Source organism: Osmerus mordax, chromosome 16, assembly GCF_038355195.1.
Source record: "Osmerus mordax isolate fOsmMor3 chromosome 16, fOsmMor3.pri, whole genome shotgun sequence".
Lineage (NCBI taxonomy): Eukaryota > Metazoa > Chordata > Actinopteri > Osmeriformes > Osmeridae > Osmerus > Osmerus mordax.
The window spans coordinates 3500739-3527561 of record NC_090065.1 but is presented as its reverse complement, the minus strand read 5'-3'; the positions used below and the strand labels follow the sequence as shown (position 1 = coordinate 3527561).

Below are 26823 nucleotides of genomic sequence, written 5' to 3'. Positions count from 1 at the left end.
CAACAAAGACCGTGTTTTCACCCGCTGAAACGCGATGATATACCTCGACTTCTTTCAGTTGCTTCAAACGTGCCGCTGTCCACGTAGCCCATCCCGCCTCGCCGTGGCAACAGATCAGACAATGCAGACTTCAGAGAGGGTGCGCGCTTCAAGTGCCGGTGTTTCGTCTTCATTTACCCCCCTCACGTTATCTACTATACCATCTTCTCATTGAGGATTACTTTGACTTCCTCGGTCTGAATGAGTCACTGGCTCCACATGCCGTGTGAGGATGGAAGCAGCCCTCACGTTATTTATCGTTTAATTGTCTTCTCATTGAGGATTATGTTTATTTCCTCGGTTTGAATGACTCACCATCTCAGCCGCGCATCGTGTGCGAGTTTGGAAGCAGCTCTCTGTGAGGATACCGCACAAGAATAGCCCTGTAACCCCCAACGGCCTCTCCTGCCTGTACGACGCTGTGCCACATGCTAAATGTCCCTCCTCATCCAGTCGCTGAGGTTCTGCTTGCCAAGTTCCGGTCAGAGGGAGTACTTACATGTCACGCATGCACGTAGCGCCGGCAGGCGAGCTAGCGGAGCAGAGTGCCAGCTCCCAATGAGCTCACAGGGAGGGTAATAGGATTGGAGTATGCATACATGGGGGGAGTTTGACCATCCACTGACCTCAATTAAAAACCGGCAGGTGAGGCGATGAGGGTTGAGAGGAACAGGGATGACTCACTGGGAGGGCCCTGGGGGTGCGTGACTGGACAAGGCTGGTTCACGCTGCCCAAACAAACATCTACAAACACCAACAGTCAACAGTTGTTGGGTTGGTTTGGTGTGATGTGCCTGTTGGCGATTGTTGAGGCAGTGTGGAATTACAGTTTTCTTTCCTAACTTTGTGCACGTAAACGTGCAGACAATCTAGGAACTCCACACTCCTGCCCCATTAAGGATCATTGTGTTTATGCCAGTGAAGCTAACAGCTAGCTGTTGGCTCCTTGTGCTGTTAGAATCCATGAAATGGACGGCATATTTGAGGGGAATTACGTTGTGTACTGTAGCGTTGACAAATGGGCGTAGTTCTTTAATGGGCTGTTCTGGGGGAGAGAGAGAGAGAGAGAGAGAGAGAGAGAGAGAGAGAGAGAGAGAGAGAGAGAGAGAGAGAGAGAGAGAGAGAGAGAGAGAGAGAGAGAGAAGAAGAAGAGAGAGATAAATGGAGAGCACATAATATCAAGGAGACAATCAAAAAAATGTGTATTCTGTTTTGCTATGGTTTATGTGGATAAAATGTGCCCATAGGCAACATTCACAGAGCATGAACATGTAAATTCACGAGAAGGAAAAAAAACGATTTGCCATCACGCATAGCGTGAGTTTGAGTGACCCCAATATGTCACCAAGAACAGGAGGGGCGTTGATCCTGCTTTAACTCCGTGATGCTGGCAAACTCAGCTGGCACAAGTCCCTTTGTCTATACTCACCCCTAACATGTCATCTGCACTTACCGTGGCAACAACATCCCATAATATCAGTTCACCCTAGGCTGAGACCCTTTACAAGCCTGTCTTCTCACAAAGGCACATTAATCTATTCTGTCACAATAACAATTACTGTGAGAAAACAATCGTGTTTGTGTCTCTACTAAGGGGAAAGAGAACTAATAAAAAGACGAGGAAATAATTGACTGAGATGAGATGAACATGTACTTTATGTGCTAGAACAAATCAATTTATTGTATTTTTATGTGTGCTATCGCTGTTCTGTCATTGAGCCCAAGTGATCATAACAACGTATGTACCTGGACTGGGGAGTTGGAACACCATTTTGTTTCATAGTCTTAGATAAATGTAGAAATTACCTTATGGTGTTGGTAAACCATAATCACGCGCACACACACACTCGACACTACTGACGGTGTAGGTCAGTTAAAATAAGTTCTTTCTTCGATTCCAACATGCTCAGTTACTCCAAAACACCTCCCATACACACCGACAATCAAACGCATGCCCACACCGTCTCTCACAATAAGGGGGGTCAGAGATTGTAAACTTGTCAGCCACTCCGCGGTGCCTGATGTGACACACACACACACAATCACACACAATAGGATCTATCAGCTTGGGTGTCAACTTGGGCTTGAACCTAATTGGGGGCTGGGAGTGTACGACCATGAAGGCTTCCATGTGTGTCGTCCATCTGGGGGACGGCACCAGATGTCTGGACGAGCTCTCACCGGGAGACGCCAGGGAAGGGAGGGTCTGGATGGTTCCTCCCCAGTCGTGACCCACGCTTACCAGGCTGTCCAGGACAACCCTGCTTGTAGGACCGTGAGGATGGAGAACCGGTCTTCTCCAGGCTGAGACACCAGGTCGCCCTGTTGGGGACAGGAGTCACCTGACCCACACCCAGGGAACCAACCCAGCAACAATGACAGACAACGGTTTTTCATATGTACTTCCTCGATTTGTACATTCATATCTGTTTTGACAGCCATTAAAGTATCGTACTGATAAAAAGTTTAAAAAAAATACTAGTAAAGGAAATGTCAGTTGCTGAATATACTTGTGGGAACCTTGGCCCTTATTTTTTTTGATGACTGGGGATCTGCTCCCTGTGCGCCACTGAAGGAAGTGAGAATGTGCGTACTGTCTCTTTAAGAGGCTCTGCGTGTAGAAGTGTTGTAGTAAAGCTGGCCAGGCTAGGGCTTGCGTGACTGCAGCAGACTGGGGTTCTGACCTCAGAAACTGTGATGAAAATGATCTGTCGATCAGTGCACCCGAGAGGAGGGGAGGAAGGGGAGAGGGGAGGGAGTGGAGAAGGGGGGGAGGGGCGGGGCGTGGCGGGGGGGAGGGAGGGAGAGGAAGAACCACAGAACCATTGAACTGTGTTTGTTCCCCTTTCCCCTTGTGTATACAGATGTTAGGATTCATATTCTGTTGTCTGAAGGTGCCATGAAGCAGAGAGAAGCTTTAGCTTGCGCTAGATACACGAGCAGAGCCATTCTTCAATGGGCAGACTTTGTTCATGTCAGCGAGCACCTTTATGTTGACACATGTACTGTATGTGGCCCATAGTACATACAATCATATTTTGACAGTTTTATTTGGGCTTTTACATTGCATTTCAGAACAATTGTGATTAAAGGTTATGTGTACCCTCTGCCAGATACGTTCTGTCCTTGAATGTCACAATTTGCATATCCCTCCTCACTGGCCACCCAGGCCTTGTCACAGCAGCTCTGTGCAGCGTATCCATGCTCAAGGCCAATTAGACCCGTGCATTCATGCTGATGTCTCTTGGCTGAGTAGATGGCTGTGCTTGTGCACTCATTCACTTGTCTGGATTGTTACTAGAGGCTGAGAGGGAAGAAGAGGGAGAGGGAGGAAGAGGGGGAGGAAGGGGAGGGAAGAGAGGGAAAGAGAGAGAGGGGGAGGGGGGCCACTGGTGCTTCAGAACCCAACATGTTTGTGATTGATCAAAAGAAAGAAAATGCTTCAAAGCCATGTTAGGCCTTTGTAATTCCATGCAATGTCTTATCTTGAGGGATATCAGGGACTAATGTAATTGAGAAACAGCCTGATAAGCGTCTGTGGAGGACATATGTAAGGCCAGCGAGTTGCCAGACTGGCTGAAGGCAGAGAGACAGAGAAGACACAGACTTCTCCAAAAGCCAGCACATTCCCCAGAAAGCTCTGGCTTGTTTGCATGCACTGTTTCCCCCCCCCAGCATGCACACCACATGTCTGAACACCACATAGAAGAGTTGTCTGGACCCTAAAAGCAGTTTGGGCTCTTTAAAAAAGAAACTATAACGATGTCAGTTACTGCAGTTGCTTTTCTGGCCAGAGGCAGTAAGGCTAGGACAATCGTACACACACATTGACACTGGCAAATACACAATGTACTGTAGCTAACATATAGTTTAAGATCTATAATCCTAGGACTGGTTGTGCTCAAACACCCCCCCCCCCCTCCATTTGCCTTGACTTGTAGAGAAGATGCTGAAATGATATTGTGCAGAATCCAGAGGATTAGACTTGGCAGCCTTGAGAGCTCTCTGAGTTTGGCTCAGAGTGTTTGTGATGGAGAGTCATATTTATAACGGTCAGTGTCAGAGAATTTGTAATCACTTGGCCTGCTGACAGCCGTGAGTGATTGACAGTTGTCCGAGAGAGGCCGGGACATTCCCTCATGGTCAGCCAATCCCTGGACAGTCCCCATCTCTCATCCTCTTCCTGGGTTGGATGACACTCTCTGGAGCCGTCCAATAGGCAGTGGCCTTGACCTTCTTTCTCTGATCTGGGAGCATGCATACACTCTTGAAGAATGTGTGTGTGTGTGTGTTTCTGCATATGACAAATGGATGGTTCCTTCTCAACATCCCGTAAGAGAAATGTTTTTTAAACCTTGTTGACCTTTCAAATACGTAGGGGTGGCGATAATCCACACGATATGGCCCATATAGATCATGAAATAGCAGCTGCATTTAGGATTATAGCCTTCAGGAAAATAGCTACCCTCTGCATTAAACACCTAGCGTACATTTCCAACAATGTTTCCCCCCTCAGGACACACTATCTATTTCTCTTCAGAAAAGTGGTTTAGTTTGGATGTTCAGTGTTGCGTCTAAACGACCATAGGATCCTTCGTCGTGTGTTCGCTGTCCCAGGGGGGGTTGTAATGTAGCAAACACGAGTGTCTGTATTAGGGGGTGTTGGCGGCCCATTGTTACCATGACATCTGGTGGTGCTGTAGTTCCAGCGTTGACGGGGGGAGTCTGGGTTCAGTTAACACCTCTGCTCATTCAGCAAACAGCCGGGCAGAGAGACTGAGGAGAGGAAAGAGAGAGATAGAGGGAGAGAGAGGGAGAGGGGAGAGAGGGAGAGGGGAGAGAGGGAGAGGGGAGAGGGGAGAGAGGGGAGGGCGGTTGTATGGAGGGGAAGATGAAGATGGATTGAAAGTCTGTTCTGGATACATTCTTTACAGACACCAGGATCAAGATGGTGCACTGGCTCTGAAGTAACTTGAGTAGACTCCATATTAGGTGCCTCTACCTATCTGTGTGTACTGTGTGTGTGTGTGTGTGTGGAGGGAGGGGTGGGGGCTAGGGAGCAGTGTGGGATGCGTAAGTAAGGGTGACAGATTAAACGGGTTGAACAGCGCTGGTGATGTCACACAGCAGGCTTTTAACCTGAAGTGTTCAGGCCTCATTGACCTTGTCAAGGCCTGTTGAGGTGCTGCCACTGAGGACACACACACACACAAACGTTCCTCAGCCTCGCCATGCTAATGAGAACCTGCTTAGAGCTGGGCAGGAGCTCAACGCACGCACGCACACACACACACACACACACACACACACACACACAGTCCCCCACTCCAGCCCAAAATTGGCAGATAGAAGGAAAGAAACACATACATACTGAGCACGCAACCCTGGGACTATGTGCAGGTGAAGGATTTACTCTGCACGCTTTGGGAATCCCACTCCTCCTGTTCCTCCCTCCTCTCTCTCCTCTCTCTCCCTCCTCCCCCCTTCTCTCTCTCTCCCTCCCTCCCTCTCTCTCTCTCAATTCTCTCGTTCTCTCTCGTTCTCTCTCATTCCTTCTCTCCCTGTTCTCATTGTGAAGTGATGAGAAGCAATTTTCAGCTGACACAGAACAGGGTGAAAGTTCCCCGTTTCTTTCTCTCTCCTGCTCTCTGTCTCTCTCTCTCTCTCTCTCTCTCTCTCTCTCTCTCCTTCACTCTCTCTTTTACTGTCTTTTTCCCTTGCTCACTCCATTTCTCTCTTTTCTTTTTTGGAACGTTGATCCACCTCCTAGTGTCCTGATTCCGCACCTCCTCAAGCCGGCTTGGCTACCATTAGACCAAGAGGACATCTGTGGAGTCAACATTTAGTCTTACACAGACCGGGTCTTTGTTTGTGGGTTTCCGGATCCTCTTTGAGGTCTCATACCAGCTTCACTGACGACCACATGAAGGATCGTATTGTCTCCCTTACCGTCCATGTGTCAACAACCCCTGGCAGAGAAACTGTGGGATTCTGGCTTGTTTTCTAACTTCTGTAAATGACTTGTTTTATCGTCTTTCTTTTTGAATTTGACCTGAATGGTTTGGCATGTCAACAGCCAAAAGAAACCCTTGTCATCATATATGATGACTCATTTGTCTGGTCTGGGGGAGAATTAAAAGTGCTCTTTTGTTTCTGAAAGGATCTATCCAGTTCTGGCACACATTTGAACTGAAGCTGTGACTACATGGGAGAGCACAGTGGGCAGGATAGCTCCAGTCCTTTGTTCTGATGAAACAGTCTGTTTCCTCGTTCCCTTGACTGGGTGGAGGACAGACGTTATACACGGTTTTAGACAGAAGCCTCCACACATCCCGCTTAATTTTACTTGTCCTCTACAATCGGCATTTCATCTGGCTTGTAAGCAGGCTAGGCTAAGCTAAGCTAGGCTAAGCTAGGCTAGCAGGTGTGCGTGAGCAGTGAGCTGTGCTGGATGGGTGAGTAGTTATCTGACCTCAGAGGTGATGTGGCAGCCCCCTTGTACACACTTTGCCCCCTCCCCCTCACACACACACCACCATCCCCACCTAGTCCCCTTAAACATCCTCCCCACCCCCCACCATCTCAACACCACCACCAACCCCCCCTACGTTCCCTCCTCCCCCCTCCCCCTGGGCTCGCGTGATGTTGGTGTGCGCTTCTGTGCGCAGGATGGCAGCCCTACCCTCCAACTGGAGCATGTGATAACAAGATCATGGCATGGATTAGCGTGCCGATTCGCCCCGCAACCGATCTCATGAGGAACGGCCCGGATGAGTCGGATTTCCTTGGCCCACGGTTTGGGTGAAACGCTCTCTGGATGGAAATACCGTGTCACCAGGGGTTGAAGGAGGAGGAGTAGGACAGTTCATCACGCCATGACAGGGGGAGGAGAGGCGAAGGGGACTGAAAGAGAAGAGAAGGAAAAAAGAGAAGCAGGGGAGAAAGGGAGAGAAGAGGAGGTGGAGGGTAAGGGAGGAGAGTGGAGGCCTATTACTCTTATCAGAACGTCTGTGGTGTTTCAGAGGAGCATGCCCTGACTGGTCTGACTAACACAACTGTACAGATATGGCTTCTGTAGCTGTCATTAAAACGTCCCGATCAGAGACTCTCTACATTTACATTTAGTCATTTAGCAGACGCTCTTATCCAGAGCGACTTACAGTAAGTACAGGGGACATTCCCCCGAGGCAAGTAGGGTGAAGTGCCTTGCCCAAGGACACAACGTCAGTTGGCATGACCGGGGAATCGAACTGGCAACCTTCGGATTACTAGTCCGATTCCCTCACCACTCAGCCACCTGACTCTCTAACACGTACTATTGAGGTAATACTATTCATTTCGATGCCATTCCATTCACCCCTTCTGAGCTTCATAACTGCCAAGAAACGTGAACTGTGAGTAGTGATCCGGAGCAAGGCTCACTGTGCAGGCTGTACCTGCCCGGCTCCCCAGAGCCCCTCAATCCTACAGGTGTTCTCTGTGTGTGCACCTCCTCTGCTTCCTGGATCCTCTGCTTCCTGGATCCTCTGCTTCCTGGATCCTCTGCTTCCTGGATCCTCTGCTTCCTGGATCCTCTGCTTCCTGGATCCTCTGCTTCCTGGATCCTCTGCTTCCTGGATCCTCTGCTTCCTGGATCCTCTGCTTCCTGGATCCTCTGCTTCCTGGATCCTCTCCTGAAGCTGGATGTGCTTTCTATGAACCTCACCAAGTCCTCCGTAATCCGCAGCAAAGGATTTGAAAAGCGTTGTTTTATTTTCTGGACCAATAGGGAATTGTCTGAAAGTGCGTGACCAGGAGAGGAGTCCTTTGGCACGACTTTCAAAAGCTTGATCGCTATTTCTACTGCCACCCCCCGGAGGTCTTTTACTACAGCTACGCATTCATTGCGTGTCCAAGTGTGTGTGTGTGTGTTTGCGCACATGGTGTGGTGTGTTAATGAGTGTCTGTGCTAAATGGATGCACATCACTGAGCATGTGCTCATGTGTGTTTGCGTGCACATTTGTGCACGTCTGCATGTGTGTGTGTGTGTGTGTTTGTGCACGTGTGTGTTGATCTCTCATTCTACACTTAACAGTGGAAATCGACATTAAGTGTTTTTCCATGTTTTTCACAGGAAACTCTTGTGCTACCCCACTCACTGCAGGGGATCATTTCATACAATTCTGTAATAAACAATAGACTCCATTAGTCCAAAAAAAGAAGACATATACAGTAGATATGTGCTATATAAGTGAGCTGTACCAGGGATGTGTGCGTTACTTTTGTTGCGTATATTGTTTCAGTTGCAGAGGGCCCAAGCATTTAGCGCCCCATGTCACTGTTTTCCAGCAGTCATCAATATTTAACATCTGTTGTTATTACAAAAATCTTTATGGACTTATGTAGGCTATCTCGCTGCACGCGATGACTTGGAGCGAGTGCCAGCCTCCTGCTAGAGATCCTGGGAGATTGACAGAGGCATCAGTTGCGTGACAGTGAAGCCTCAATACGCCAACCCTCTCTCCTGCTCTCTCTCTCTAGCTCGCTCTCTCTCGCGCTCTCTCTCTCTCTCCTCCCACTCCCGTTCTCTCTCTCCCGCTCGCTTCTTCCTGTTAGCTCTCTCCCCTCCCACTCCCTGTCTCTCTCCTGCTCTCTCCTCCCACTCATTATTCTCTCTCTCTCTCTCCTCTCTCTCTCCTCTCTCTCTCTCTCTCTCTCTCTCTCTCTCTCTCTCTCTCTCTCTCTCTCTCTCTCTCTCTCTCTCTCTCTCTCTCCCTTCCTTCCTTCCTTCCCTCCCTCCCTCCCTCCCTCCCTCCCTCCCTCCCTCTCTTTCTGTGGGTGTCTTCACTCCAAATTTCCTGGGCAAGACACGGAGGCGGAGGCGGCCGGGTGGAGATAGGCTAATGAGGAGGCGGGAGGTAAATTTCCTGCCCATTTGTCACCCAGCCTCTCTCCCTCCTCGTGCCACTGGTGAATATATCTTTGTGCTTCGAACACGCAAAGGCTGTCAGAGAGCAGAAGCTCTCACACACATCCCCGTGCTGCTGCTAGCGGTGAGCGGCTAGCAGCTAGCGGTGAGCGGCCAGCAGCTAGCTCATGCCCTGGAGCCAGAGTCAGAAACTGCTGCTCTCAGTCTGCTTTAGCTGGCTGGCTTCCTGAACAGAAGGCTTTCTCTGGTCACCTGGTCGCTGACATAAAAGCTTGTTGTATGGTACTCGCACACATTAAATCCCAGTTTGAAGTAAGCTCAGTCCTTAATTTGACCACTGTGTGTGTGTGTGTGTGTGTGATTACAGTGTATGAATTGTCCTTTCTCTCACCTCCCTGCAGCTATCCAGGAGAAGCCATGCAGGAAGGCTGTGCTGGAGACCCAGCCTGGAACTGCCCACCACGACCCAGGAAGGAACACCAGACGCTGGGCGCTGGTGTGATGGAGAGTGACCTCCTGCTGGAGGTAGAGAGACAGTACTACCGGAAAATGATAGAGACCGAGAGAGAGACATAAAGAGAGGGAGAGAGAGATGACGGGCACACACGTGAAGAGAGCAGTTCTCTCATCCACTGCCTGTTTGGTAGAAGATCCCGTCCTCCTAAGATGATTGCTCTATTAATACACATGGCCATTAAGCAGAAGTAAAAGCATTTGTACATTGCGTGAGGCAGAGAGATAAACACACAAGCACACAGTGGAATCACTGACACAGAATCTCCAGGCAGGAAGCACATTGATTATGTTTCTGATCTAGGACGTCTTGAGCACGCTGTCGTGCTCCAGTCAGACTGCAGCAGGTTGATTAGAGGGGAAACCCCCCCTCCTCCTCATCTCTTCCTCTCCTCCTCCCCCTCACCCCTCTCCCCCTCACCCCCCTCCTCACCCACTCCCTGTCACCTCCACTCCCCCTCATCCCCTCTCCTCCTCAACCCTTCCTCCCCCCCTCCTTCTTATTCCATCCCTCCCTAACTCTCCTTCCATCCTTTTCCCTCCCTCCCCTCCCTCCCTCCTCCCTCCCTCCCTCCCCTCCCCTCCCTCCCTCCCTCCCTCCCTCCCTCCCTCCCTCCCTCCCTCCCTCCCTCCCCTCCCTCCCTCCCTCCCCCCCCCCTCCCTTCCTCGCCCCTCCTCCCGCCCTTCCCCCCCTCCCTCCCCCCCCTCCTCCCTCCCCATAGGTTGGCCTCTCCATGGGTAGCGTGCCACCCTGAGCAGCGGGATGCGTTGGGGCTGAATAGAGATCGTGACACTGTTAGGTCACTATCACACCAGAGAGTGGGAACCAGGGGCCCCAGCTGACCTGAGCGCTCCCAGATCAGAGCGGAGGTGGCCTGGGGCTGGCGAGGAGTAGAGAGGGAGGAGAAGGGCAGGGGGGCCAAGCCCATGTCACGCAACGTCACTGTCACTAAACCCGACACAGAGAGCCGACTCTGCTTGATGAGACGATGATGATGAATGCTCTCTCTCTCTCTCTCTCTTGCTCTCTTCTTTCTCTCTTTCTCTTTTTCTCCTCCAATCCCATTCTCACTTACCCTCTGTCTGTCTGTCTTTCTTTCTCTCTCTCTTCATTTGGCGTGTAGGTGCAACATACATGTGTCTTGTCTCTCTCCAGTCTCTCACAGACTTTTTCTTGTCTCTCTCCAGTCTCTCACAGGCTTTGCCTTGTCTCTCACAGGCTTTTTCTTGTCTCTCTCCAGTCTCTCACAGGCTTTGCCTTGTCTCTCACAGGCTTTGTCTTGTCTCTCTCCAGTCTCTCACAGGCTTTGCCTTGGTGGTGAGCACAGACGGCCTGATCTTCTATGCCTCCTCCAGCATCGTGGATTACCTGGGCTTCCACCAGGTATCTGTCCCCACCACCCCCCTCCTCTCCTGTGCTGTCCCCACCACCCCCCTCCTCTCCTGTGTTGATCAACAACATGACTGACAAATCAAAAAGCCAGATGGGCTCAGAGTACAAGACAAATGTTGACAATTCACGCTTTATTATTCCGAATCACAATCATAGCATTTCATCTAGTAATTTAGCAGATGCTCTTATCCAGCAATCCTAGTAGAATCCTAGTAGTCAGTAGTAAGTCTTGAGGATAGAGGTTGAACTACTGTGTATAGGCCTAACAATGGAAACTGCATTCAGAAGAGCAACAACGAAGAAATATAAAACTATTTTATAGTAGCCTAAACCACACACAAAGGAACTCAAACACATTTAGCCAGAGTTGAGTTTTAATTGCTGTCCGTGTCCTTTAAGTCATTATTAAGAAACCCAAACATAGGTCAAGATGTGGTCATGTGAAAACCTTCCACATGACGAGCAAGTCAAATCAAAATGTATTTGTAAAGCCTTTTTTACACGCAAGCATGTCACAGAGGGCTTCACATACGCCCATAGAACTGCCCCTCAACCAACCTAAACCCTCAAGTCAACAGCTGGAAATGGCCCATATCGTCATGCGGAGAACAGCCTTACAACACCACCGCAGTTCCTTATGAAGCCGGCCTGATTTGAGCTGGATGTTTGACACATAACATGGATCGATTGAGAGGGGGTAACTTGTGGGCTCCCAGTCATCAGAGGGTAGAGGGCTCTCTCTCCAGCTCACCCCTCATTAAAGGAAAAGAAATGCTTCTAGTGAAACAAAAGAGCTGGCTCCTCTGCGTGGAGCTGAGACCCTGTGTCGGTGTGCTTGCAGGGAGAGAGGCCTCTCAAGGCAAGTGATCAAAGCCCTGCGTGCTTCCCAAGTGGATGTTGTGGGGAGGTTGAATATTTTAGTGGGAGTCTTTGAGGGTTGCGTTTTTATATGAACGGAGGGGATGACTGGAGCTGGGGGGCGGGGGGCGGTCAGGGTAGGGCGGAGCGGGCAGGGGGGGAGGGATTACGAGAGTGGGTTTGCCGGGGTTGCAGCGTTTTTTCATCAGCGTAGCGTTGCAAATGTCGGTCCTCATGCGAGCAGATTTGGTGTCACGCAAGGCATAAACAAGGAGAGGAGGGAAGCCCACAGTCACACTGGTGTGTGTGGAAGTCACCAGGGATACGGGACTGATTCAACTGGAGGAGATTTGAGTTTTTTTTCAATCATCTAAGTACTTACTTAAGTTATTGATTAGTCTGTAGCCAAGCTGGTTGTGGCAACCTAATCCTTCTGTTTGAAGTCACATGCTTGATCGGAGTTATTATGGTAACATTACTTACACACTCTCTTCTCAGCTGTAGATTCAGACAGAGTTGATTCAGTCATGCTTCTTTTTTTTTACAAAGTACTAAAGCACTGTGATATCAGAAACCTATTCAAGTGGGATGTCCCATCCGAAGAGATTTAACTTAGATGAGCTTAACCTGTCACAGAGGCCCACGACCCTTGCTCTCTCCCCTGCCCCCTGGGCCCCCTCCCCCCTGGGCCCTGGGCCCCCTGGCCCCTGTCTGGGGCCCACAGTGTTGGGTTCTCACCAGGGCCACTTCACAGCGACACTTGCGGTGTCTGCACAGATACCTCGTTGGCGTCTGACTATTGACCAGCTCTACCCGACCGTGACGTGGGTTAAGTGGCAAGGTCGACGAGCCGCCCAAACACAATACGCTGCCCTAATGAGGGGGTTAATTGGGTTGGAGCAGAAGGAGTGTTTTGTGACTAATCCCTCCCGACCCCAACTCACTGAACCCCTCTGGAAATACGCGTTGTGTTGTGATGATGGGTCATGTTTTGCAAAATGATTTCTAGTGTTTTCTTTTTGGATCATTTGTTGACTTTACTCTATATACTGCACTTGAACACAGCTATGTGCCTATACCTCCGATCGATGCGAGGTGTCTGTTATGTTTCGGTTTGCTTCTCTGTTGGTGCTGTTGTTGCGGGGGGGGGGGGGGTGGATCAGTTGTCCTACCTTTGACTGCAGATTAAGGGGGTCCCAGCTTCACACCCCCCCCCCCCCTCATCACTCTGACCAGAAGCATCTGCTAAATGAAGACACTGGTATTACACTCCTGTCCTTGTGTTGCTGGTCAATGGAGCTTTTAAGTACGTGTTTGTCTGTTTGGATTTGAGTGTCTGATCAGCCCTCTCTGTGCCCCCCCCTCCCCTCCCCCCAGACTGACGTCATGCATCAGAACGTGTTCGACTACATCCATGTGGAGGAGAGACAGGAGTTCAGACGCCAGCTCCACTGGGCCATGTGCCCCCCACCACAGGGGGGCGAGGCCCTCGACCACCCCCCAGCCACCGCCACCGGTAAGTACAGGATGAACGAGTGACTGATCGCATGGACGAATTAATACATTATTCACCCTGGGGGGGGGGAGTGGGGGGGGTGAATCTCTCTCCTCCACTGGTAGAGAAGGATAAGACATGACACATAAAAATCCCAACAGCACCACATCATCATTGGAGTGTCGTGCGCCACCAGACGTTTCTGTGTCGTGTCTCGCGCTGACTTGTAGGTGAGGACTTTGTGGTGGGCAGTCTGTTCAGTGCCCAGGAGCCTGACGGGGTGCCTCTGGAGCTGACGTCCTTCCTCACTCGCTGCTTCATCGCCCGTGCTCGCTGCCTGCTGGACAGCACCTCTGGCTTCCTGGTACGACTTCACCTCACCTCACACCCCTCCCCTCCCACACCCCTCCCCACAATGCAATGTTGACACCTGGGGGGTTGAGATCCCCACCTGTACTTCACATTGAATAAAAGCGTTTGCTAAATAAATGCACAATGATTAATGCCGTTGCATACTGTGTGTGCATCAGAGCATGCAGTTCCAGGGCAGTCTGAAGTTCCTCCAGGGCCAGAAGAAGAGGACCGACTCTGGGGCTTTGGTGCCCCCCCAGCTGGCTCTGTTCTGTGTGGCGGTGCCCCTCGTGATGCCCTCCATCACTGAGCTCAAGTTCAAGGGCATGACAGTTAGGAGCAAGAACAAGGGCCCTGTCTCCACCACTCTGGAACGCAGGTGAAGACACACACACAGACACACAAAATATTTAATATTGGATTCACTTGAAAGGTTTGGTCGTGGTTACACGCCACTGTGTTAAGTCATTTAAAGTAAAGTTACCAAGTAGCAAGTGTCTTTTGAATTAGCGTTGATGCGTTGAATCACTTCGCAACTTTGTGAAGTAAATTCAACATTTAGAGATTATTATGTACTGTACAAGGAAAGCAGAACACTTAATTGGCGTCAATACAACTTCCTACATATCCAGTGAGGTGATAGAGATGTTAAAAAACAAAGATTAATGGATATCAGTAAGTATTATTTTCATCAGAGTCATCCTTTGATACTGGGTTCTTCTTCCTTGGTTTTATCCTAGTGAGAAGAGGCAGCGCTCACGAGGGTCATGTGACAGCAGTGACTTCCTGCTTCTCAACTGGTCTAGCTCCGCCCCTCCCAGGGACCCCTGCCACTACACCCCCTGGACGCCCCTCTCCAAAGACGGCCTGCGCTACCGTAGCAATGAGGGCTACTACCCCCAGGACGAGCCCCTCAACTTCTGCCTGTCCTCCCTGGGGGGGCCCAAGGCCCAGAGCCCTGTGGTGGACCCCTCCTGGGACAGCATCCGGACCCCCTCCGCCTCCCGCAAAGCCCCCAGCGGGAGCTACGTCCCAGGCCGCCAGGGTAAGTACAACCCCCTGGGAAAGGCCGGAAGCTTCCGGATGTCTCCCGGGTACAGCGACGGCAGCAGGCAGGAGGTGTCTCAGAGCAAGCTGTACGCGGACGTGGAGGGTTTCTGCGACGACGGAGGGCTGAAGGGTGACGTCAGGTACATGGGCCACCTGGACTGCTACGGCGGCATGGTGCTGCCCGAGGCCATCAAGACGGAGCAGGACTCGGACTCGGAGAACGGCGGGAACCTGTACGGCCTCGCCCACAACGGCTCGTGGGGCGGAGCGGCGCAGAAGCAGCAGACTCAGCGCTACGGCCCGGCCTATCAGGAGCATCCGCAGGTGAAGACGGAGGTGGGTTTTTACGAGGAGTACTCCAACTGCCACCGGGACAAGAGCCGGATCAGCCCCCCCCTTAACGGGCATCACAAGTACCTCTATGCAGCCGCAGGGGCCCTCCGGCTGCCCAGGTGTGCCCTGAACAAGGACGTGGGCCAGTTCAGTCCCCACAGGGTCCCCCACCCAGACCCCCTCTGCAGCAGCCAGGGGGTGAACTGTATGGACAACCACGTCTACGGGAACGGTACTGTGGAGCACAAGGGCTACCTGCAGCCGGAGGACAAACTGGGCTACGAGTTCCGTGGGAATGGTCTGGTTCACTCCATAAAGAGAGAGCCCATGGACTCCCCGCCCTGGTCTGACGGCAGTTGCCATGACATCAGCCAGATACCCTTGCAGAGGAGGGCGATCCCTAACTGTGCTATGAATGCTCTGGTGCACAAATCGAACCCGTACATATACATGCAGTGAAAAGGCACAGCAACCCCTTCTGTGGTCTCAACCATGCCTCTTTTGTATTATATCAAAAGGTTGGTTGGACTCTTAACTCAGGTAAACAGCAGTTACAGAATCAAAGAAAGCATATGAGAGACATTTTTGTATGTAACTGTGTACATTACACACACCACACCTTAGAAATATCACTATCTTTTTCAGTTTTGTGTTTGTTAAATATGTATTGTTTAGCTTGTCTTGATTGGTCGAATATAAATGGTACACAAAGGATGTAAAATTGTGTTTGGATATATTTTATAATGTACTTATTTATGTTTACTCACACTGAAAAGGGTGGCATATTCAGTGGATTGTTGTAGTCTATAGCAGTGCTCCCAACCAATATGATTTTAGTTAAATTACACACAAGTTATTACACAGCCTTGTATTTTGTAAATAACTCAAATAGATATAATTGATTTGAAGTGATCCAATATTTTTGTCATTATACACTAAATACCTCTTTGAAACAGTATGATTTATCTATTAGCCTTTTTGATTAAATCTTTGATACATCTTTTTATTATTTGAAATTATTGATTAATTTATTGTTCAGATTTATGTTGTGTTTTGAAGATAATATTTTGGTAGGCAACGTGTTTAAATTCAACGAAGATTAACTGCTATTTACACAATTTCTCCAGATTTCTGAATTGTGTCACAAAATATTTGACACTAATGTTTTTGTAGTCTAATTATAATCATATTATTTAAGTAACGTTTGTTAAAGCCTAGATTATTCAATTGACTTGTAATATTAAGTAGGCCTTGTGTTTCTTTAAAGTTTTGAAAATAACAACTTTTCAACTGTTAACAGTTGTCTTCTGGTCAACAACACAGCTGCATGCAGCATTCTTTACAACATTATTTTCAATAAATTGCCGTTTTAAAAATAACAATTTGTTTGTTTTATTGCAAAATGTTGAATTCGACAAATGTGGATTCAGATATGCATTTATGATTTTCAAAACAAAACGGTAAGTGGGTATTACTATCGATTATAAGTGTACAGACAAACTGTATGCGTTGTGTTATATATATACATATATATATGAATTGTTATTAATTTCAACCTATAAAAATACAAATAAATCATAAAAAAGTTGTAATGCAAGGTTAGAATGGAACTACGCCAAATCGTCGCGCTGCTGATGCTGTAAGCACGCTGCTGTCAGCTGCTATTGGGCGGGGCCGAGCGCACGGGTGTTGTCAACCAGGAACAGGCAACTAGGAAAACTGCGGTCGATGTTGTTGGGATTAATATGAGATTCATATAACGAGATTTTACATTCACACTTATTGCTGGAATTGGTAAGTATATGTTATAGTCTACTGTTATGATAGTCCACGTAATTTCCGTTGACTATTTCGATCTCTGGGCCTGTGTGTGTCTTCTCGTCGACCTGTTCTAGTGACCGTGTCAGTCGGCTAATGTGTAGTGAATGTGAAAGCGGGGCTGGCTAGCGAGCTAGCTATTTTCAGAATCGTGTTGTTAAAATACTTCGAGCTAGATTCTGTCCAAATGTTCTCGGCAGTAGTTACTCGTGAATTAGTATAGAATTTTGTTTCACTTGCTTGAATCGTATGGATCTCGTTACAGTAGCAATATAACTACAGGGAATAAGTTGAGCTAGCTCAAATCAACGTAGCCTCGTCTTGCTAGCTCGCTAGCTTACCCGACTGTGTAAGCAAAACAGTACTCTGTAGCTGGCTTGTCCGCGGTCGCTGTGGGTGCTAGTAGAATGAGGCGACTCAGTTGCAGGGTATTGTCTGATTGTCATTCGATGAATGATTGATCTAGCTTGACGCTGGTATGGAGGAGACTAACCGGGAGGCCGAAGCTACGGCCGTGCAGCGGGTGGCGGGGATGCTGCAGCGTTCGGATCAGCTGGACAAGGTGGAACAATATCGCCGGCGCGAGGCGCGGAAGAAAGCGTCAGTGGAAGCTCGATTGAAGGTAACATCAAACCATCCCCCGAGACCGTAACAAGCTATCTGTTCCACTTACGTGCCGATGTATCACTGTCATACAAGCTAAAGACAAGGGAACACGCTGTGCACAATTCTCTGACAAATAATTTTAAAGAAGTCAATCACTTCCACCATTTTGACCCCCCAAAAATGTATGGGTCATGTTAGAGAAGTATATAGATTACTATATGGACTCAACGATTCACCTTTACTGTGTACTTACAGAGACCCCCCCTCCCCACGCAATTTAAACACTAACTGTCCCCCCCCCCCCCCCAGGCTGCCATTCAGTCCCAGCTTGACGGTGTGCGCACGGGGCTGAGCCAGCTCCACAATGCCCTGGTGGACGTGAAGGACATCCAGAGCTCTCTGGTGGACGTGAGCAAGGACTGGAGGCAGAGCATCAACACCATCGAGAACCTGAAGGATGTGAAGGAGGCTGTGGTGCAGCACAGCCAGCTGGCCTCCGCCGTGGAGAACCTGAAGAACATCTTCTCAGGTAGAACATGGAGAACATCTTCTCAGGTAGAACGTGGAGAACATCTTCTCAGGTAGAACGTGGAGAACATCTTCTCAGGTAGAACGTGGAGAACATCTTCTCAGGTAGAACATGGAGAACATCTTCTCTGGTAGAACGTGCAGAACATCTTCTCAGGTAGAACGTGGAGAACATCTTCTCAGGTAGAACATGGAGAACATCTTCTCGGGTAGAACGTGGAGAACATCTTCTCAGATAGGAGGACAACGTCACACAGATTTACCACTTACAGGGAACTCATAAGAAACCTCGAGAAGTTCCACATTTTTAGATTTTTTAGAACCACATAGGAATTAGGATTTCGTTTGTGTACTTGTCATAAAGGGACTTGAAGAAACTTGAAACGCACGTGGCTTGTGACATGTCCTGGCCTCTACGTGTGTTCTGTGAGTAAACGGTTGCTGGGTCTCTCCCTGTGCAGTCCCAGAGATCGTGCAGGCCACCCAGGATCTGATCGAGCAGGCGGAGCTGCTGCAGGCCCACCGCAAGCTCATGGACCTGGAGTGTTCCCGCGACGATCTCATGTACGAGCAGTACCGCATGGACAGCAAGAACACCCACGACATGAACCTCATACGCAACTACTTTGGGGAGGTAGGCTGGCAGCCAGAGTACTCTGTTTTAGTACAGATAGGGATAAACAGACAGACTATCTTATGTACTCCACCCTGACCTGTCCTGTCCTCATCTCCTCTGCGTATTTACTGCTCTGCTCGACTGTGCTTTGCTGAACGTTACTCTGCCTGACTCCATTCTGCTGTCCTCTTCTTTCTTGCTTTACTCCCCCCAGGTGCAGGGTCTGTCTGAGGAGCTGGCCAAGCAGCTGTGGATGGTGCTGCAGCGCTCCATGGTGACGGTGCGGCGCGACCCCACCATGCTGGTGTCTGTGGTGCGCATCATCGAGCGCGAGGAGAAGATTGACCGGCGCATGATGGACCGGCAGAAGCAGACAGGCTTCCTGCCGCCAGGCCGGCCCAAGCGCTGGAAGGAGAAGATGTTACAGGTACGCTGGGACGCTCTGGTGGTCCACGTGCTCTGCTCACATTAGAATTGTTGCCCCTGTCTCACCCCCTCGCCTCCCCTGTCTCACCCCCTCGCCTCCCCTGTCTCACCCCCTCGCCTCCCCTGTCTCACCCCCTCGCCTCCCCTGTCTCACCCCCCTCCCCTCCCCTGTCTCACCCCCTCGCCTCCCCTGTCTCACCCCCTCCCCTGTCTCACCCCCCTCCCCTCCCCTGTCTCACCCCGCTCCCCTCCCCTGTCTCACCCACCTCCCCTGTCTCACCCCCCTCCCCTCCCCTGTCTCACCCCCTCCCCTGTCTCACCCCCCTCCCCTGTCTTACCCCCCTCCCCTGTGTCACCCCCCTCCCCTGTCTCACCCCCTCCCCTCCCCTGTCTCACCCCCTCCCCTCCCCTGTCTCACCCCCTCCCCTGTCTTACCCCCCTCCCCTCCCCTGTCTCATCCCCTCCCCTCCCCTGTCTCACCCCCTCCCCTGTCTCACTCCCCCCCCTCCCCTGTCTCACCCCTCCCCTGTCTCACCCCCTCCCCTCCTCTGTCTCACCCCCTCCCCTGTCTTACCCCCCTCCCCTGTCTCATCCCCTCCCCTGTCCCACCAGGTCATGGAGGGCACGGTGAGCAGTCGCATCGAGGGCACCCAGTCAGAGACGCGTGAGTCGGACAAGATGTGGCTGGTGCGCCTGCTGGAGATCACCAGGAAGTACGTACTGGACGACCTGCTGGTGGTTAAGAACCTGATGGTGCAGTGCTTCCCGCCCCACTACAAAACCTTCGAAACCTTCTTCAAGCTGTACCACGTGGCCGTGTCCCTGAGGACCCAGGAGCTCACCTCCGAGGACCTGGAGGCCAACGAGATCGTGTCCTTGCTCACCTGGGTGCTCAACACCTACAAGAGGTAACGTTCGTCCGGCTGTGCGCTGCGCTCGACTTTGACCTTGGTTGATCTTTCGAAGCTCGACGAGATAACTTGGCTGTATGTTGCTGTGCGCAAGGCCCGCAACTAACTTTTCTCATCACTGTCCCAGTACCCAGTTTTATTTTTGACATTCTGACATGGGTCTAGGTTATTTGCAACATTATTTAAGTAATCCATACAGTCGTGGGGCTCAAATCAATGTCTGAATTGAATGCGAATGTGAATACGTAAACAATTTTCTTGCTTGTTTCATGGTGGGGCTAACACAATTCTTGGTGTGGCCATAGTATAAAAGTTTCTAAAGGTTTGAAAGATATCTTTAAAAAAAGTTTTGAAAGGTAAAAAAGTATTTGAAAGGCTTGAAAATATATTAGCCGTTTCTTTTCAAAAATACGTTTGCATCCTTGATGAGGACTACAGTCCAGCGCCTAACACACAGCAGCTCATGTAATGTCAATACATTGTTTATAGTTTCTGGAACTATAAGCTAGAGCTAAATGAGATGATAGATTTCACCCGCCTTGTGTTAAAATGTGTTGAACCACTGGTGTATGCATTTTACATTATTATTGTCTATCGTCCCGCAGTCGTCCCAAAGTCTGTGTTGAACTGTCCCAGACATGGTCTCCGGGACGACAGGTTAATTCCGAGCCCTGGCTGTGCAACACACGAGTGTCTGCGCCGTGCTGTGCGCCCACCCGAGGCAGGGTGCATTTCTCCTCAAACACGGGCACATCTCCCATCACTCCTGACAGACCCGGGCCTCCTCACCACGCAGTACAACCATCCATTCAATATTTAACACTAACCAGCTCTTAGACACGAGAGACTCTGCATAGCATGTGAACTAAGCAGGGCTGGTGCAGATAATCCAATGAATGCACACGCACCCTCATCCACATGGCGTGCTCTGGAAGGATTGTAGAGAGGAGGGATTAATGGACGGCTCCCTTATGGGATGTTCAAACAAAGGCAACCACGAGGTTCATATCCGATTCTCACACCAGGGCGGTGCCCAGGGGAGGAGCTTACGGACTGGCCTCACAGGGAGGGTGCGACGGGAGGGATAGTCACGTGACCAGCGGCACATGCTGCATCTTGTTTTCCTGTGTTTGTGTACGAGCCCCGCGCGTGTTGATGTTCATTATTAATCAGCTTCAGTGTGCTCATCTCTGACGGCCTCGACAGGGCTATCATATTCATGTCCCTGTCTGTGTGTGTGTGTGGCTCCTGACGTGTCTAGCCTTCCAGTACACTGACGTGTGTGTGTGTGTGTGTGTGTCGTAGTGGGGAGATGATGGGGAACCCGGAGCTGATGTCAGAGTGTGACATCAACAAGCTGGAGCCTCTGCTACCTCAGGACGTGGTGGACAAACTGCTCAGCAAATACGTCCAGACCTTCACTGTGAGTACACACACACACACACACAGATATAGTCACTCACACTGATAGGTACACTATCACACACACACACAACCACACTATCACTCACACATTGTTTTATCTAAAGTGTCATCCCTGTGAGTTTGCAAATCCACACACGTCTGTCCTACGACGAGGCTTGTTGGACCAGCAGGCTGTAATGTGCCAGGGTGGACAGGCAGGCTAACGGCAGCCCTGCCTGCGCAGTCTAACATTACAGGCTGGCTGAGGAAGGCCCTGGAGACTGACAAGAAGGACTGGCAGAAGGAGAGCGAGCCTGAGGCAGACCAGGATGGATACTACCAGACCACCCTCCCTGCCATCGTCTTCCAGGTACCTCTGCCTGCGTCCCTCCCTCCCGCCCGTCTGGGTGGATTCCCCCATGTTTGTTTCTTATGGTAGATGTGACTGAACTGTTGTTCTTCCATCTCTCCTTCCTTCTCCTCACCCTTCTTCCTTTCTCTCTTCCTCCATCCTTTTCTTCCTCCTCCTTCAACCCCTCCTCTCTTTCTCCCCCCTTGACTATCTAACACCCTCACCTTTCTCTCCTTCCCTCTCCCTCTCTCTCCCACCTCTCGCTCCCCTCCCTCCCTCTCGCCCCCCTCTCTCTCTCCCCCCCTCTCTCCCCCCCCCCTCCCTCTCTCCCTCCTCCCAGATGTTTGAGCAGAACCTGCAGGTGGCGGCCCAGATCGACGACACCTTCAAGGAGAAGGTCCTCCAGCTGTGTCTCAAGCAGATGAGCTCCTTCCTCATCAGGTACCTCCCACTTCCTGGACGTACCTCCCACTTCCTGGACCTAGCTCCACTTCCTGGACGTAGCTCCACTTCCTGGACGTAGCTCCACTTCCTGGACCTAGCTCCACTTCCTGGACGTAGCTCCACTTCCACCACCTTGATCATGACGTCACGTGAACCGAAGTGCTCGTCCACCTTGTCAGGACTGTAGTGAATCCCTGTACGATCTCACCACCTCAGCGTGGCTAAACTAAGCTAAGCTAATCCCGCCCTGTGTTGTGTTGGTGCGCAGGTATAAGGAAGAAGCCGTCGCCTATAAGGAGGATCATCTGAAGGACAGGCAGCTCCCTCAGTGCTACGTCCAGTACATGATCGCCATCATCAACAACTGCCACACGTTCAAGTACGTCCGCGTCCCGCGTCCCACGTCCCGCCCCCCAGGGGCCGCACACCCAGAATGTCCAGGATCTGTTGGGTCACGTTAGACCTTTTCATTCATTTCGCATTTACGCTTTGGCCTAAAGTGTATATATCATCTAAAACTACAAATAGTGCTTGTTGAAAGTACACTAGTGGGATCAGTAGTAGCGTCGTAGTTCTGACTGCGTTCCTGTGGGCAGAGTCAGGGCTGTGATGGAACATTCTGGCCTGTCTGCGGTCAGGTCTCCCGATGCTGTGTGTACCAGCACAACAGTTTCCTTAGCGTATTTCTGATGAGAACAGTGTGCTTGTAGCTCCACCTCCTGGTAGGCCTGCGTGTGTGTGTGTGTGTGTGTGTGTGTGCGCGTGTGCATGTGTGAGTCAGGTGGCTGAGTGGTTAGAGAATCGGGCTAGTATTCAGAAGGTCGCTGGTTCGATTCCCGGCCATGTCAAATGACGTTGTGTCCTTGGGCAAGGCACTTCACCCTACTTGCCTTGGGGAATGTCTCTGTACTTAACTGTAAGTCGCTCTGGATAAGATCGTCTGATAAATGACTAAATGTGTGACTAAATGTGTGTGGTGTGTGTGTGGTGTGTGTGCCGCTCCACAGAGAGTCCATCAACAGCCTGAAGCGGAAGTACTCGAGCTCCACTGAGCCCATGGCCAACGACGCCCCCATCAGCAGAACCCTCGGCGAGGTCGCCAAGGAGGGCTGCCAGTTCCTATTGGACGAGGTCTTCCTAGATCTGGACGTAAGGGACTCCTCTGCACTCTGATTGGTCAACCTTTTTGAGCACTTTTCAGTCAAACGAATGTACACCTGTAAAAGTGAAAACGTAATCTGCCTGAAGACGCTGTGCTGCCTTCAGTGCGTGTCATGGCGCCCGCTGTGTGACGCCTGGGCGTCTGATTGGCTGCTTGGTCTTGCAGCACCACCTGGCCGAGCTGATGACCAGGAAGTGGCTGACGGGTTCGCACGCTGTGGACACCATCTGTGTGACGGTGGAGGACTACTTCAACGACTTTGCCAAGATCAAGAAGCCCTTCAACCAGGTAAAGCTGAGCATGCAGGAGAGCCTCCTCGTACCCGGGCTCCTGGAGGGCTTCATGGAGGAGTCAGGTGGCTGAGCGGTTAGGGAACTGGGCTAGTAATCCGAAGGTTGCCAGTTCGATTCCCGGTCATGCCAACTGATGTTGTGTCCTTGGGCAAGACACTTCACCCTACTTGCCTCGGGGAGAATGTCCCTGTACTTACTGTAAGTCGCTCTGGATAAGAGCGTCTGCTAAATGACTAAATGTAAATGGACACCTGGCTCCTCGGTTCACAGCCCGCAGGTGGTGGGGTCAGGGTTGGCGCCTGGTACGTCTAGACTGGACTAGACAGTCCGCGCTCTGGCTCTGTAGATCTGTTGGGTGTAGATGTTCCTGAGAGTATGTACTCAACCAATTGTGCAGCGTGTTTCCGAGAATGTGCTGTGTAGATTGGATGAGCGTATTATGACGACGATGATGATGATTGTGGGTGGAGTGATGGAGGAGGTGAAGCGACTGCAGTCTAGCGTGTTGCGTGTGGTAAGCGTGTTGCGTGTGCTGCAGGAGATGACGAGCGAAGCCCATCGGAGGGTGGTGGTGGAGTACATCAAAGCGGTGATGCAGAAGAGGATCAGCTTCAAGAACGCCGACGAGAGGAAGGAGGGCGCAGAGCGCATGATCAAGGAAGCAGAACAGTTCAAGTTCCTGTTTAGGAAACTCACAGCGGTGAGGAGGGATTACACCTGGAGATTACACCTGGAGATTACACCTGGAGATTACACCTTTAGATTACACCTGGAGATTACACCTTTAGATTACACCTTTAGATTACACCTTTAGATTACACCTGGAGATTACACCTTTAGATTACACCTGGAGATTACACCTGGAGATTACACCTTTAGATTACACCTGGAGATTACACCTTTAGATTACACCTGTAGATTATATCTATTGATTACACCTGAAAACTACATTTTTGAAATAATTGGTGCGTTCTGGTGGAGGACTAGTACTAGTGTGTGTGTGTGTGTGTGTGTGTGTAGGGCGAGGACACTGACAGGTTGTGTGATGCCATCGCTGCCATAGCGGAGGTCTTCAAACTCACTGACCCCAGTCTGCTTTACCTGGAAGTCTCCACACTGGTGTCCAAATACCCTGACATCAGGTACAGCGCACGCACACACACACACACACACACACACACACACACACACACACACACACACACACCACACACACACACCCAGGCTTGTGCTACTTTGTAACCATGTGTGTGTGTCTCTAGGGAGGAGCATATCATCGCCCTGCTGGCGGTGCGAGGCGACGGCAGTCGCGACATGCGCCAGACCATCATCGAGACCCTGAACCAGAACAAGCCTTCCTACGCTGGCGTCACCCAGCCCATCTTCAAGGACATCACCGTGCCGTCCATGAGCATGACCACCATGACATCCATGGGTGTCCCCAAACTGCTCAAGTAGGACCCGGACCGGACTGGAACTGGGCTGGTTTAACCAGGCTCGGACTGGGCCTCTGACTAGCTGACTGTGCATGAAAACTTGACTGAACCATGACCTGGATGCTCACTGAAAGAATCCAGGACAAACCTCTGTCTGGCAGACCCAGGAGTCTAGACGGGGGCTTCAGCCTCCCCAAGCCCCAGTTCCCAGCCCAGGCACTTACTCACGCCTGAGGTGCCCCAGCAGGGAGTGTGTGTGTGTGTGTTGGAGGGGGTTAATTGAGTTTCTGGGGTGAAAATAACAAGGTTACCCATGCAGTGTGTGTACGTGCCCCATGCAGGGCAAGCAGAAACACAGGCAGCAGCCAGGACTCCTCCAGCAGACCATGATCTCACTTTGAATACTTTTGCACTTTGGATGAGCGTGTTGTGGATGAGTGGTGGATGAGAGGCTGGGTCTGGAGTCGTAGGGAGGGTCGGTGTCACCAGCTACGACCCCCCCCCCTCCAGTCCGGGATCTTCCACTGCCTGTCAAGCTCCAGGTCACATGATGGAGGACTGGAGGGACCCGATGTGGACGGCTCTGGACTCTTGACAACTCTGAAACTTGACAACACTGAGGTCAGGTGGGGTCCAGACAAGATGGAATGTGGCCTGACACACACACACACACCCCCGTCCCCGTCCGCCTCAGCTTGCTCACACACCGTGCATTGTACAGTGAACTGTCTGAAACTCATCTTTCTCATGATGCGGCTGAATGTCGGTTGACGATGTGGCAATAAAGCCTTTTTTCCGACCCTCGTTCTCTGTGTTCTCACGTGCTGTTCTCCTTCCAGCTCAGACAGGTGAGGTTCTCTCTCTGTGTTCTCACGTGCTGTTCTCCTTCCAGCTCAGACAGGTGAGGTTCTCTCTCTGTGTTCTCACGTGCTGTTCTCCTTCCAGCTCAGACAGGTGAGGTTCTCTTGACATGTGCTGTAGTGTAGTATGACAGCCTACTCCTGCAGTGTGCCAGCACCTCATCTTATCAGTCTTTCCTTGTGTGTGCGTGTGTGTGTGTGTGCGTGTGTGTGTGTGCGTGCTTGTGTGCGTGCGTGCGTGCATGCGTGTGTGTGCGACTGCCTCACATTTCCTGATTGGGGGTTTGGGTACTCTCTCTAATTCCTCTAAATGTTTCATCTGGTCGCACGCTAGCTAGCCGAGCTGCTGTGAGAGTAGCAGAGTGGCGGAAAACACACACACGCACACACACGCACACACACTCTCTCACACACACACACACACACACACACACACACACACACACACACACACACACACACAGGGCTTGAGGGGACAGTTGTTGTCACCCTGGTGTAATGCAGGGGGGACTACTGATGCACTGTGACAGCTACAAGCCAAGAGCATGGCCAGCGTTGCCACGGAGATGCTAATCTTCCTCCAGCACAGTTGCGTGACCGTTCATAATTGACAGGGCTCCTCCTCCTATTGGCTCACACCAAGCTGAGGAACACCCCTATGGAGAGCTGCGATCGGGAGCTCGTGTTTGAATGCGAATGTCAGTTGCGGATCATATTTATGTCACACACACATTGGCTTGTCACACGGCCTGGCATACAGGGTCTTTTTCATCTGGGTTTTTAGGTCCTATGGAATTGGCGTGGCCCCTTAGGCACACTGCATGCTGATGAACTTAGCCAATGAGATGGCTGGCTTTGGCGTGACGTGACTCAAAACAAGGCCATGCAGTTCTGCAGCTGACTGGGGCACGCGAGCCTTCGCATGACAGACACACACGCCAGCCACTCAGAACTCAGGATTACACACACGCAAAGGGGCGGGCCTAACGGACGACTTTCAAACTGACTTCCTGTCCCCCTCTTGGC

At 50.8% G+C, this 26823-nt stretch overlaps 1 protein-coding gene across 1 annotated transcript; it reads left to right on the top strand.

The window, feature by feature from the left end:
* The first annotated feature begins 16607 nt into the window (after window positions 1-16607).
* Window positions 16608-25741, top strand: exoc3 (exocyst complex component 3). The gene is made up of 15 exons (XM_067253821.1): window positions 16608-16735; window positions 17226-17381; window positions 17675-17894; window positions 18355-18527; window positions 18724-18936; window positions 19548-19843; window positions 21152-21269; window positions 21495-21620; window positions 21943-22043; window positions 22315-22425; window positions 23054-23195; window positions 23374-23496; window positions 24040-24201; window positions 24522-24643; window positions 24764-25741. Exons 2-15 carry the CDS (start codon window positions 17238-17240, stop codon window positions 24957-24959), a joined length of 2247 nt encoding a protein of 748 aa, XP_067109922.1. The 5' UTR covers window positions 16608-16735; window positions 17226-17237; the 3' UTR covers window positions 24960-25741.
* Window positions 25742-26823: the final 1082 nt, after the last annotated feature.